This window comes from Aulonocara sp. 'chitande type north' Nkhata Bay, linkage group LG9 (genome assembly GCF_057382095.1).
Source record: "Aulonocara sp. 'chitande type north' Nkhata Bay isolate Kocher_YH1m ecotype deep benthic linkage group LG9, A_spYH_male_GT1.1, whole genome shotgun sequence".
In the NCBI taxonomy this organism is placed as follows: Eukaryota; Metazoa; Chordata; class Actinopteri; order Cichliformes; family Cichlidae; genus Aulonocara; species Aulonocara sp. 'chitande type north' Nkhata Bay.
Genome location: NC_141352.1, coordinates 25,506,772 through 25,521,535, shown reverse-complemented (window position 1 = coordinate 25,521,535; position 14,764 = coordinate 25,506,772). Strand labels below are relative to the sequence as shown.

Here is a 14,764-nt window from a genome sequence, read left to right as displayed (position 1 = left end):
TCTCTCCTTTCTGTTGAGACCAAGATATTAACAAAAGTTTTATCAAACCGCCTCAAAGATCATATTGCTAAACTTATACATCCAGATCAAATAGGGTTTATCCCTAACCACTACATTTATTTTAGTTTGCGTAGCTTATTTAATCTCATATATAGTCCTGCTAGGTGTTCAGATGATTCTGTGGTAATAGCTTTGGATGCTGAACAAGCTTTTGATCAGGTCGAGTGGCCGTATTTGTTTACTGTATTATCCAAATTTGGATTTGGTGATTCTTTTATCAATTGGATTAGAATTTTGTACTTTTACAGGGCCTTACTAGATATATACAGTCCTTCATCTGATACTTTTAGGGAGCAGTGGCAGGAAGAACTGGGGGTGGATGTTACTGATGATGTTTGGCAAGAGTGCATTAAGAATATATATTCTAGCTCTATAAATGCTAGACATAATCTGATCCAATTCAAGGTTGTGTATAGGTTGCATTTTTCTCCCACTAAAGTGAAAAAAATATATAAGAACGTTTCAGCCCTCTGTGTTAAGTGTTCAAGTGATCGAAGAACTTTATCTCACCTTTTCTTTCAATGCCAAAAACTACAGCTTTTTTGGAATCATCGGTTTGATTTTCTGACCAAAGCCATTGGCAGGGAGGTCCCATGTATCCCCTTTGCAGCATCGCTCGGGGTGTCTGAACCAGGATGGGTAAGGGACAAGACAGAGACGCAGGTTGTGTCAATGACTACACTTGTGGCTAGAAAGCTGATACTTCTCTGCTGGTAGTCTGATAAACCTCCTACCTTTGAAATGTGGTTGAGAGAATTTGGAAATGTACTCCACCTGGAGAAAATTGAGTTTACCTTGTCTAACCGAGAGAGTGTTTTATAAGATTTGGCAACCAGTCATTAGCTTGAAGAATAAACTTAAGTGAAATGTACTCAGTTTTAACATTTATGTATGCTGTATTACCACCTTGTTGACTTGCTGTCCACCTTCTATTGTGTTCTCTTGAAGGTGATTGTTGTATACTGTTCAATTATAAAATCAATACAAAATATATTGAAATTTTTTTTTAAAAAGGTGGCGCAAATCAGCAGTGTGCAGACTGACAGTGAACAATTATGAGTTATGAGGTATATTACTGAAGTACATTATTGTTGTTGTTGTTGTTAAGTGCTTGTGCAATGATGTGTAGAGATATGTAGATATATATATTTCAGTTTGTATGTAAACTCTGGCCCTGTGCGGACTGAATAAAGTCTAAAATAAATTCAAAAATGTGACCCAAAAAAAGGGAATGTTGCATATAATTTAATGTTTGCTTGATGCATAAAGTTAAAAGATCAAAACTAATAAAACAAGTTTTAAAAAGAGACTTTTTCATTTGATTACATTTTGTATGATGGATTATGCAGAAAAAGTAGAATTGGGCTGAAAGATCTATTGCTTTATTACCTATTTAGGGGATAAATAAAGTAACTAAGTAACTAATTATTTTTGAAAATAAGTCATCAGTAAAGTAACGGGATTACTTTTTTTGGGAAGTAATCAGTATTTAGTTACTGAATACTTTTTTCAAGTAACTTGACCAACACTGGACGTCACAGTACATGCGATTGATAAGTTGCTACAACAAGGTGGTGGTGCCCAGGACAGAGTTCACAAAGCAGCAGGTGAAATCATGGTGGCTGCGTCTATCTTTTAAGTACAGTCTATGCTGTTATAGACTTTTTTTCTCCTAACCACACCTCAACCTTTATATTTAGGTTTCATTATTGCTGGTCTGCTGCTATTATTCACTTAACAAATTTTCTGCTGATGTGTCGGGTGGCTCTATATGTGTATTTATTTATTTTTTATTTAAAGTCTAATTTTGGCATTTTTCGAATTAGCTGAATTACACCACAGTAATTAGGCGCTCCACTTGGAAGTGCAGAAGTACCATTAAGTGCCCGTGTGGTGAATCACTGATCTACAGTATATTTAGTAAAAATCCTGAAATGTACTCGGCCAACTTTTTTTTTTTTTTAAATTGAGTCACAAGCTAGGTGCAAATCTCTGTGTAGGTTTGTTGTATAACGGTTTCTTTCTGAACAGTCATGCACTCCCATCCCTGTATGTACTGCATACATGTCCATGTGTGAGAAGGAGCAAGATCATGTGTGTGCTTGGTTTAACTGGTACAAAACGTGTGATTCATAGCTGACTCACACACTTGACTCCCACAGAGGCACACTTTTCACAACAACAGGCGAGCCAAACTCCCACAAACACCCTCTTTCTCTCTGTCATACGCACACGCGAGTAATAAAGCTAGATTTTGCACTGACTTCTGGGATGTTCAAGAGTCCTATAAAAGAGCCGGCCCTCCCAGTCGGGTTATGTGTCATCTGTTCCAAGGGCTCTAAAGCTTCGGTAACAATAAAAGCCAGACGAATGCTCGCTCTGTTCCCGGGATTTGTAAATTCAGGATGTTAAGAAGAAAAAAAAAGAAAAAGAGAAACAGCAGTTAAAAGTGAGTTTATTATCGGAAAGTTGCCCATTTGAATCCCAGTGTCATCTGGGAAGATTTTGCAATGGGGAAATAAACTAAAGAAATTCTTCCTGTAAATACAGTTTTGCTTCTTGTTGAACGCTGTTTGAATATTACATCTACTCCAAGTCCTCCCCATCACATCAGTCAGTAATTAGGCAAGATAAAAATAACTCCCCCATCCAAGAAAAAAGAAGAAAAACAAAACAAAACTCATGCATGAAAAGTCAGTGGAAGAATCCACGTGAAGCAAGGAGAATGGAACTTTGCTCTAGGCAATGCAAAGGCAAAGAAATTAGTCTATCTTTAGAAATGTAATAATCAATAAACAGAACACCAATCTGTGTCAAGCTGCATGGCAGTACACCCAGAAGCCTCTGACTTTCAGTTTCCATTTTATTAATAAAAAAGTTTCAACCAGAAAACTCAAATATTTTAATATAGTTTGGGCACAAATGCATCAACAGCAAATTCAAAACAACAGATTTGGCAAGAGAATGGATGGATGGATTTGGCATACAAAGAAGGACAGTTGTATCTTACTTTTACTGCTGGCATCACAGACAGGTTGGAGGTCCATTTAGCAAACATAATAATAAAGAGGAAGCCAAGAGGTCCAAAAACAGTTCGAAACTCACGGATCAGTCAAAACTCTGGCCTGACTGATGGGCTGAGAAAATAGGAAAGGTAACAAACATAAGCATGGCTGTATGTTAGGTGAGTAATTAGTGGATGGGGGGCACAGTTTGACAGAAGACTGGTAGGAAGAAAAATGGAGGAAGTAGAACAAGGTGAACAATTTCAAAATTAAACAGGATTTTTTTTTACATTTATGAAGCCACTTCACAAGTTCGTCAATTTTGCCATCAAATGTGCTTTAATAAGCTTTCTCTCTGCAAGTTTCAAATCATCATGGCTTTATTAACAGCTCACTCCCATGTGGCCACAATAACATTATCTCTGCTCATTCTAGCCATGCTAGTTCACATTAGACATACTGTTCACACTACATATACTAACTAGTACATCTTTACAATGATAAAAAGTAGACAGAGCTCCCACCACACAGCTAAAACTGTCATAAATCCCTTTTTTGTTTTAGCACTTCTTCTTATTTAGAAACATCAGGACCAGCTCATCATCATTTGTTGTCAACTCCATTTTATTTCGCAGTCCATTTTTTGAGGATTTTCCACACAAATGTAACACTTTCGGTGTCTACATACGTTAAAATACAAATCACTATGTGAACATTTCTGAATTTTGTGTTGCTTTTTTGTATCACGATTGGTCTGTGATGGCCTTTAGAAGGCATATTCCTTCATTGCCCAAAGTTTTATGAAGACTCCTCCTTCATAAAAAGAAAAAGTAAATCTTTGATTTTAGGCAGCGGTAGACAGAAGAGAGTGACTCATTTATAGCTGGAAACCACTGCTTTCACCAGCTGCTGTGTATCTACCTACTGTAGCTATTAAAGCTAGCATTAACTCCACTGGTTCTCCCTGGCTGCCTTTTTTGTCTCCAGCAAATCCTTTTTAAAAGACAACTAGCAAAAGTTTTTTTAAATATGAAACCTGTTTCTATTTTTTCATTCTATTTGTTTTTATTTATTTATTTTTATCCATAATGGAAAGGCTGAAACTATATAACACAGGGCAGTGAAGTCTCCGTTAACGGTCCATGTAGAGCACTATTACAAGCCTCTATCTCCATCTGCCAGTTATTCGATTTAAAACTATTGTAATGCAATTGTACCAAAGTGTTTGCATAAATTAGTAGCTATTTTAAAAAGGGGGCTTTTTAAATGTCACATTTTGATTTTATTTTTCTAATTTGTTATGTTAATATTGTGCTTGATTGAGTTAAGAAATCATTTAGCAAAACATTAATTGATGCAGTGAATGTCACTGAGCATTACCGCTGCTTCAGTACATGCCCTGAACCAGAGCTGATTCGTGCCGTTGCAAATTTCAGAAGCTTGCTTGAACTTTTCAGCCTCTGAGAGAACAAAACAGTTGAAATGATTTCCCCGAGAGCCGCATATTCACTCTGGATTTATTTTTTCTGATGTAAGCTCAGTACTCGTGAGCCTCACCTTAAGCCGAGACATATCAAGCCCACAGACCCAAAATCCACTGATCCTAAAGGCTGTGACTATCACTCTGGCAGCTTTCTCTCATGCCAAGTGGTGTCATCAGATGTGCTCGCATGCTGTCACGCCAATTTCACTGCTGATTTCCAAGTCTAGCGACCAAATTCATGCAAGGGAAATGAGGTGAAATTCTCCCCATCTCAGTGTGTGACCAGATGATAACATAACACGACGTGGGCAAAGATTCCCAGCATTCCCATCAATGTGGCGAAAGTGCTCACGTTACTGTTGAAGTGCACCACTCCCATATTGTTTTAGTATCTGTCGTGCCAATGCTGCACTGTTGCCAAGTCAACAATACCCAGACCTTTTGGCCCCTTTGGCATATGTGATCTGTACATGTTACTGTACACACACACACATACACACACACAGAAGCACGCTATCATGTTTCCCTCTGTCGCCACAGACACACCCGAGAGACCCGGCATGAACTGAATACCACACTAAGGCATGGCATGTGTGTGTGTGTTGCTGCAAATGTCCGAGGACTCGGGTGGAGCCTTCTGTTCAGAACGGGTGTGCTCGTCTGTCAGCTGTTGTGCACAGACGGTCTGAGACGAACAAGTTACCATCCTCCCACACGCTCACACACACACACACACTCAGACGCACATATAAAAACATGCCATATGCACATGACCAACCAATAACCCATCCAACAACGTGCCTGACACAGTGCATCATGTAAATACATTTTTGCTGCCATTTCAATAAGCATTTTATTGCCACATGAGTCAATGGTCTCCCTGACCTGCTTTTTGTGCATCAAACAGACATGATGAATAACAATTATTACTAATATTAGTTATCATTAGTCATTTCTCAAAGTGCATTTGAAAGGCGGGCTGTGTTTTGTGATCTGAGTTTGAGAAAACAGGGAGCGATGATGCATCTTGGCATTAAAGCAGGGGAAAAAAGGCTTGAAGAAGCTGGAAACGGTCAATAGGTCAAATTTAAAGGTCATTCAGTAGGTACTTAAGGATTCTCATGTTTGAGTTTTTTATAATGGCCTGTTTGGAAGATTGATGTTGGCATTTTTGATGCTAATCTAAGGTCACGACTTCAAATTTTGAAAAGACCTTCACTGCTAGAACAGCTTAACATGTAGAACAATATGTACAAAAAATATGTAAGACAGAAAAGGAAGTGAGTCCCTAAAACTAACTTGTTTCATCATCTCAAACGGAAGCATTTTTTTTTATTATACTTCTATATAGGATTGTATCTTTATGGAAATATAGTACGTTCCCTATATAGAGCTTCCGTAGCAATCAACAGGGAATATTTGCCAAAAGTTTCTGTCATCAAATTAAGTGCATTAAATATTAAATAGCTTCATTCCATAACCATGATGTCATCTGACAAAACAACTATAACTGCAGGTTAAAAATTTTGCCTATATTTACATATAAACTCATCACTTATATAGAAAGTTACAAGTAACAGATGGTATTTCTTACTTCTTCTTACTATGTGTGGAAATAAACCACAAGAGCCATGTTGCACGTGTGCAAAAAACATCATTCACCTGAGCTGCTGCTTGTTACTCTGCTGCTCGTGCACTCTGCCTAAGCTGAAGCAGAGTTCACAAATCTTCTTCTCCTTTAAAAGTACTGATAGTTTTTTTTTTACTACTTTCGTTTTAACATTTATAATTTTTCCTAATCAAAAATGTAAATTAGCGTGTGAACAGCAGCCTACCAAGACTGAGTCAGACACATTGATGATACCCTTACAATCCTCATAATCCTTATAAACCTAACACTAGGCCTTGGCGTAGCCCCCACTTTCTGAAACAAGTCTTTCCACATCCATTTAAAGCTACTTCCTTCTGATTTGCTGCCCCTTCTCAGTGGAAGGTTCAAACAGTCTGGGCTGTTGAACATAAATGAAATTGTGACCATGTTTAATATGAGCATCCACCATTGTGACAGAAAAAAGAAAAGCACAATAGTTCCAATTTAATTACAGTTACAGCTGGTTTGGGGTACAGGGGTCTCGAGGGTGAGAAGGGTTAAGACAATTCTTCTTCTCGACCATCAGCGAGTCATTTGTGTTCTGCTCCAGACCTCATTTCTGCTCTGTAAGGTGCGGGGTTAGTGAACCATCACCATTGCAGTCCACTGTAACTGCTGTGAAACCATGCTGAACATGTCAGAGGTGCAAACTGCAGACGTTTTACAAGCTCCTTTATTGCCTCGCTCTAAAACAGAGATTTTGGGTGGAGTGAGAGTTTAATGATAAAACCCTCACTTCTGTTTTAGAGCCCCATAAATCACCGCAAAGCTCGGCTGTGAGCCGTGTTTAGCGTTAAAACATTGACAGCTACCATATGATAGAAGAGTTGATTAACACTAAAGTTAAGAATTATAACCCACTTTAATTTATCAATGACTTAACAAATTGGATGGACCAATTTAAAAAGTCCTGTATGACCTTCATATATTTTTTTGTATTTTAGCCAAAGTGATCAGTTTCTACAAAGCACTTGTCCCTATTGCACCAAAGTTGGCCATTAATTCAAATTAAATTAGTTATTCACATATTAAAGTGATTAATGGACTGGTCTTTAGCGTGGTCTCCTCCTGGCATGTGGTTTTGGGGAAGCTGGGCCAGTATTATTCATGCATTCAGAACCTAAACGAGTTATTTCATGAGAATTAAATGAAAAGTTGAACAAATTATTATTGGTGCAGACAACCTGAGCCTAAAGGGACAGTAACTTTAGAAACACCAAAGCTGTAACTTGTTTACCCTTCATGTTTAGAAGCGATTAAATGATCATACATCAAAACAGAATTTGGAATACGTCACAATGTCTGCAACGAGCTGCAGCCAAAATAAGCCGTCACACTGTGTGGGATCTGGGAAATGCACAGTAGCCATTTCTTTTTGTGTGCAAGAGAGTTTTACAATGCTCACACAGGCCCCTGGGTACAGACCTAATCAGCCCGGCTACTGAATTATGCATGACGATAATCTCTAGTCTGATCACTCCAAGGTATCACCAGCACTCTTATAAACAAAACGTAATTACATTTTTGGATAAACACTCAGGCTTAAAGTTTTGCGCTTGTGTTTAACTTGTGTCTTTTTTTTCTTAAAGATGCTGTTCTGTTGCTCTGTATTCACCGATCTCATTTTAATAGCTCTAAAGTCGACAGGAATTACATCTTTAATTAGTTACAACCAGTCTGCAAGAAACAGTGATGTATGTGATTAGTGTGCATGTGGTGCATTGCAAAAGCTCTGCGTGGGTCATAATTAGCAGCCAAAGATGCAGATTTGTTTAACCCAAGGTGCAACGCTTCTTGATTCAACAAAAAGAAACAAAACTTATTTATTAAGGAGCTACTGTCAAAATAAGAGCCTGTGAAATGTTTGCATTAGCATTATAGCTATGTTCAATAGTGAGATAGACAGCATTTTACTGCTTGTTCACACCAAACAAAGTGAAGCCAAAATATCCTAAAAGCACGCACTGTTCCTTTGTGATTTTTGGTACATCATCTGCAACCAGAGTCAGCAGTAACCCTGCGGGTGGTGACGTGATATCGAGCTCGCACCTCCTGCCTGGGCCAAAATGTGAGCACACACAGAGATGCACAAAACAATGACACAGAGGGACGTGATGCTGCTGAAATGCTGCAAAGTTGGTTAAAAATATGTCTCTGAGACAAGAGCTAGAGCTAGAACTATCTAGTGTGTCAAACACAGATCTACTGTATATGCATATTTGCTACCTGATATGTGCCGATATGCAAACTTTCCTCCACAGAACACAGTGGCAACAAAATCCTTTGCGTAACTTAGATAACCAAACGGAGATAGCGCTATTTCTAAGTGTCCCCATTAGTAGGAAGACTCCATATCACATCTGAGTAAATAGTGACACTGAGTCAAGCAGTGACTTCAGAATAAGCTGCAAATGAGTTAGTGAAATAGATTGTTTGTTACATAGGAGCATTTTGGGAATTGTCCCCGGAAAGTCTTTAGGAATCACATTTTTTTTTAAATACAGGTGATTGGTTGAACAAGATGACTGCCACAAGTTACATCCACTGGATAACTTCAACCAGTCCTATGAGCCATATGCGGAGAGCACAGACTGTATATAAGAGATGGATAAATATAACAGTTCTGAAAAGTGAGATATTTGCCAAAGAGCCTTGGCTCATCTGTTATTAGCATGAGAACTGAAAAGCCTGATGGTTGTAGGTGCAAATGATTTCCTGTATCTCTTTATTTTACAGCGAAGAGAGGGAATCTTCCAGTACTGATGTCTTTTGTTCCAGTGGTTGATGTTACAGTGGCTTAAGCTGTATTTTATATTATCCATGAATCAAAGCAGAAACACCCCTCAGTTCCTCAGAAAACACTTTCTGATGAATTCGTAATCTCAAAAGCTAGTTTGGTATTCATTTTGGAAATTGTTGACCCCATTAGATGCAAAAAGGAGGATATAGTAATATAGTAGGGTGGGACAAGTTAACAAGTTGCTACCATTGGAGCGGTTTGCCTGTGTTTCTCAGACAGATTCACCCATCACTCTTCAAACACCCAGATGGCAAAGCTTGAAGCTTCAGAGTGGGGCCTCCCTTATCACAGGGTGATGGCACCAGAGCTACATCCATCCTCTATATACAGTCTGTTTGCAAAACACTCTGTGACTTAATTCTTGGGAAGTGTTTACAAAAGGCAGATTGGTTGAGCCATCTGCCTGCCACCTTCTATTATGGGCTAACTAACCTCCGAATCATTCAGATCAATGAACCACAGGAGAGCGACACCTAGCGAGCAGTCAGTATATTCTTGCCATGTTTCACAGTTTGGCATCTATCCCTGTCTACCCTCACACCTTACACATGCCTGCAGCTGTGACCTTCACGGCTAGTAGATTCTCACAAGATGTTGATTAGTTGAACTAACAGGTGTGCCATTTGAAACTAAGCAGGATGAATTCTGATGTATTCCCGATTTCGCCTGAAGCAGCCTGAGGAGGTAAGCAGTCGATCTGCCCCCTTTCCCCCTTTCAAAAGTTTCTACACCCGCCCCTGCTCTAAGCAAGGAAGTTTGTTTCTCCTGCTGTCACTCTCTCACACATTACATCATTGCCCACTGATCATCAGGTGCCTGGCTGATGCATCGGCACACACACACACACCTCCCACACAACAAATCAACTTGTCAGCCTCTTATCTCCCCTGCCTGAATGTCCAGTCGTGATCAGAGACAGTATTTGTGTGTGCGGGTCCGTGTGCGAACGCGTTCCAGCTGTGTAATTTAAAAATGAATCGTGTGCATAATACGTGCGCGTGTCTGTATCGTTGTATTTATGTGTGTGTGTGCGTGTCTGTGCGTGTGTTTCTGCTGCCCACCTTTCATCCAGTCCACCACCTGGCTTGTGCTCCATTTGCTCACTGGCTCCATCACCAGCGCCATCGAGGAAACTTTGCGCTTACTCTCCGTTGCGCGCAAGCAGTGGCGTTACCCCCAGAACAAGGCTCTGTGAGGCGGGTACACCTCCCGCCCTCCTCCACTCCCCTCCCTCTCTAATTTCCTCCGCAGCCAGGTGACTACTTTTTTTTATTTTTTACTTTGTCCCTCTCTGGTCCTGGTCCCGCTGCCTCAGTATCAGCCCTGTGTCGTCTCCCGTTAACGCAGTGGAGCCCTCAGTGCGGGACAGCCCGGGTGTGTGCGCAGCGGAATCCGGCACATTCCCCTGCTCGAGCCGGTCTGACTTGTGTCGCCTCTCTCTGTTTCTCTTCTCTCCCTTCTTCCCAGTGCGCTAGTCCGCTCCTGCGCTCCGGTGTGTGTGTGTGTGGTATTGTAAAGAGAGCGAGAGAGAGGAGTGTATGTAGGTGTGTGCGCAGCCGCTCCGTTACCGACAGCAGCAGTGTAGGATAGATAAGTCACACCGGACTTAAAGCCGGCAGCATCTCTCTCTCTCTCTTTTCCAGATATGATTAATCCGTGCACGCGCTCTGTGGGTGGCTCCGCGCGCACGTCAGTGTATTTCCCACCGGAGCGATAGTCATGCAGATATGATTGAGGGAGGAGATATTCTCAGAAGATATTTAATAAGAACGTGTCTTCGATAGAGAGACATTGTGTTACATACAGAGAGAGGGAGAGTCAGCATGGGGTACCTACACACTTTCTGCTCCAGCTGCTGTGTGAGGAAACTTAATGAATCCTCAGCCAACCGCTCCACCTCCACTCCAAAGATCGTTTCACTGCCCCCTCAAACCATTTATCTTTCTCTCTGCCTTGAAATCCTCCATGTAGATGTTGAGCACACACTTGTTTTACATTTACACCATATTTGCTTGACTGGAAGAGTACAAGACCTACACTTTTTTAAATAAGTAAATATAGGTTGTATGTGGGTTAAACTGGAACATTTAAATTAACATTATACAAATTGATTTATAGTCTTTATTTTGACTCTTGCAGCTGTTTCTTTGCAGTGTTCTTAAAACTTGTTCCTGGACAATTTCAGATAATCTTAAAGAGAGTGCAGGTGAGGCTGGAAACACTTCAAGCATGATCTTTTTCCAAGTTCTGAGACATTTCTGCTCCAGACAAATTACAGTAGTGGATTTGTTTAGGGACAACTCCACCAATGCAGAACCAGGAGCAACACAGCCTACATCCTTGCTAATGTGTAACTGAATTAGATTTCTTAGTAAGTAAGTTTATTCATAAGTTTAAAAAACAATTAATAAATATATTGACATACAAAATATATGGGCAAAAGTTTATGTGCAATGCAAGACAAGCTTAAGACAAATCGAACATGAAAGCCTGCTCTAACACTCTAATCCAGTCCTGAATAAGCATAGATACCACCTCAAATAGTGTTGGGATCAGTTATTCTTAGTGGTTTCCATGACTGGTTTTATTTGTCCAAGTTCTCATGTAGCCACATTTATGCCTTCATCGAATTGCAATGTAACTGGTGGTTTCATCAGAGGGCATTTCCAAGAGCACAGAACCTCAATGTGAACTCTTCTGTGTGTTTCCTTAAATAAAGAGGAAAGTCAAGCACACAACCTGGAAAAACAAGTAAGTGAAAACCATCTTCAAATAAAACCATATAAAACTGTAAAACATGAATAGATCTATAAAACCAAAACTTTTCTGGTAGAAAAGCACAGTTAGTTCTGTTACTGCCATCTATGTAGAAGCCAGTGTACTCCGGTCCCAGCCCTTAATTCCATCAGAAAGGCCATCAGGCATAAAATTTCAGTCAAGCATGTGGCTCATAAAGAGATGTTGGTGTGATGGAAGAGGATGCTAGGTATAGGTTGAAATGGGGTGTGATGGAGATAGATGATCCTCTTTGGCGACCCCTACAGGAGAAAGAAGAAGAACTAAAATGCAAGAAGTGCTTAAAACTGAAAAAGGAGAATTTTCCAGAAAGAGTTTACATATAAGTAGGTAAAATCTGTCATGAGGTATTCTTTTATTTCTACCTTTAGGGTGAGCTGATTGCTTTATATCCTTTCTTTAGTTTATCTTTTAGTTTAGTTTTATTTTAACCTTAATACAGATCAGCTGACTGTGACAAGCTTGTGCAGTAAAAATTTAATGTCCTACTCCGGATTTTGCTGGAAACTGGAGGAATTCATTCTTTGGTGTTGTTACTGGAGTCACAAATGAAATTATTAAATCTAATTATTAATTTAGTAATTACATTGTATTAGTGCCAGATATCTACCTACATAACTTTCCAACCCTTTACAAGTGCTGTGCACGCTCATTCCAGCTATAAAGAAGTGCTGGATGATCTGATTCACTGCTGCCTCACCTCCTACTGTAGGCTGACGTTTGCACATTCACTGAAGACAACCAGTGAGATGAGAGTCAAGATTTCGTAACGCAACAGAGACATCTGCTGGTGAAAAGTGTAACTGATGTGGATTAAAAGCGACTTACTGGCTGACTTACTGGAAGCCCGACAAATGAAAGAGAAAAACTGCAGAAGTTGGTGGAAAAATGAGACAAATTAATGTCACCACAAGGAAATTTCCCCTTTTTCAGTTTCCCCTCTTAGTTCTGTCTCATTTGTATTGTTCACACTCCCATGTGTTTACCTAGAAAAATGAAATAGTCAGACTACTGAAAACTGAAAGCACGAGATTGAAATTCATGTAACAACATTATCGGATTAAAATTCTAATTACTTTAATTAATTAAAATACTTAATTACTTACTTACTTGATGATGCCCTTCAGTATCCATCTAGGGAAAACAACTACCTGAGCTTGGGTAGTATTCACCTATACATTCATATACACTTACACACATGACAGAGTCAAGTCACAACGTGTAGGTTTAAGTTTGAGTAGTGACATATTTCTATCATTTGGACCCAGTAAGTGCCAGTGCCTCCTATTAATTTGAGAAGATCTGACCTGAGTAAGTTTAGTATCTTAGTCTTGTGAAACAGCCTCTAAATATCTGGGATGAAGTTCATTAAAAGAGTTTTATCTTCAAAGCAGTATTGTTCATAGTTTATCTTTTGATGCTTTACTGTGAGTTTCTGTTCTGTTGTAAGCTGATAGCAGAATATCATTCAGCTAAGGATCTACAGATTCACACAATGAGGATGAGGAAGTGAAAAGGGGAATATATGCTCATGAAAAAAATGCACACACTAAAGCACTAATGTCCTTCAGTTTAGTTTTGAAAAACTCATGGCTTATCATATTTTATACACACAATACACCCTCATATTAATACACATGTAACATGTGACCTATAATAAAACACAGTATATTGTTATACTATTATATAACCATTTTGAAGCAGCCAAACTGTTGTATGTCAATTCACTTCACTTCATTTTTATTTATACAGTGCCAGATCACAACAATGATTCAAAGCACTCCCATTCAAGATCATCTTCTCCACCATGACCAGTCAGTTTTCAGTGCTACTGCACATTTTTTTAATTATCTCTTGGAGGCACATACACATGGAGAACAGGTGAAAACATACCATGTAGTCATTCTTGTTTTACAGTTAGTGCATTGTAATGTAAAGGAGTTCACCAATTTTCAAGCAAATGCTTCTAAAATTTTCAGAATAATGCTCCTCGACATGCAAGTTTGTGAATATATCATCATATACAAATATATAGCAAATAATAACATACAAAGATATGGAGAAATCCCGTATGCAAGGGGAAAGACTTAAAATGAGTATAGGATGCCTACGATCTTTGGACACCCAGTTAGCATTAAAACCGGCATTGATTCTTTCATGGAAATAACTACATTGGCTCAGGCACACTTCCAGAAATTATTGTCTGTGAACACAGCTCACTATGCCATCCACAAATCCAGATTAAAGCCCTATCATGGAAAGAATAAGCCATATGTGATCCAGAAACACCACTGTCTTCTCTGGGCCAAAGCTGGGTGGAGCAAAAGTGCATTTAATATTTTATTTCAAGCTGTATCAGTTAGCCTTGTCAAGCAGCTAACTGATACATGTACAGTGTTTTAGCATAGAATTGTAACAGTGTAGTCCCCGTAGAACACAACAACACATTAAAAGCAAATTAAAACATTAGCGGTGGATGGTGGTTATGAATAACCACTGAAATATATCTACTGTCAATGGAAAGAATTATTTTTGGAATCTGACACCTGTTTTATGGCAGAATATTAATTTTCTTTTAATGAAATAATTTTATATCACTGTTAAATTAGAGGTAAAAGACCTGCAACAGCAGCAACTGCAATGAATTCATAGAGTGAAAATATACAAAACACCACTGTCTGACAGTGCTAAGTAGGCACCATACCCTGGACTGAGGATGGGGGATTAAGTTCCTCAAAATACTGCGATGTCATTGGCAGCACAATATGACAGTGAAAATAAGAGTGGCCTTCATAACTTATATTTTTTTCCACAATCAAAACTCGCATAATTCACTACAAGATCATGACAGGAGCAAGAGTCTGGCCATTCCTCGTCAGGACAGCTCTGGATAGACGGATAACCAACCCGTTCTCACTCCCAAAGCGTAACATTTTACGCTAGGTGACAAATCGTCACCATATTACGTT

General features: G+C 39.2%; 1 protein-coding gene across 2 annotated transcripts in view; it reads right to left on the bottom strand.

Moving 5' to 3' along the window:
- Positions 1-10,597, bottom strand: part of cnksr2a (connector enhancer of kinase suppressor of Ras 2a) — an 89,548-nt gene extending 78,951 nt beyond the window's left edge. For both annotated transcript variants that reach the window (XM_086306720.1, XM_086306721.1), the window contains exon 1: positions 10,061-10,597. In XM_086306720.1, the coding sequence (XP_086162846.1) occupies positions 10,061-10,124 (64 nt within the window). In that variant the 5' untranslated portion in view covers positions 10,125-10,597. The remainder of the gene's footprint in view (positions 1-10,060) is intronic.
- Between the last annotated feature and the right edge of the window lie 4,167 nt (positions 10,598-14,764).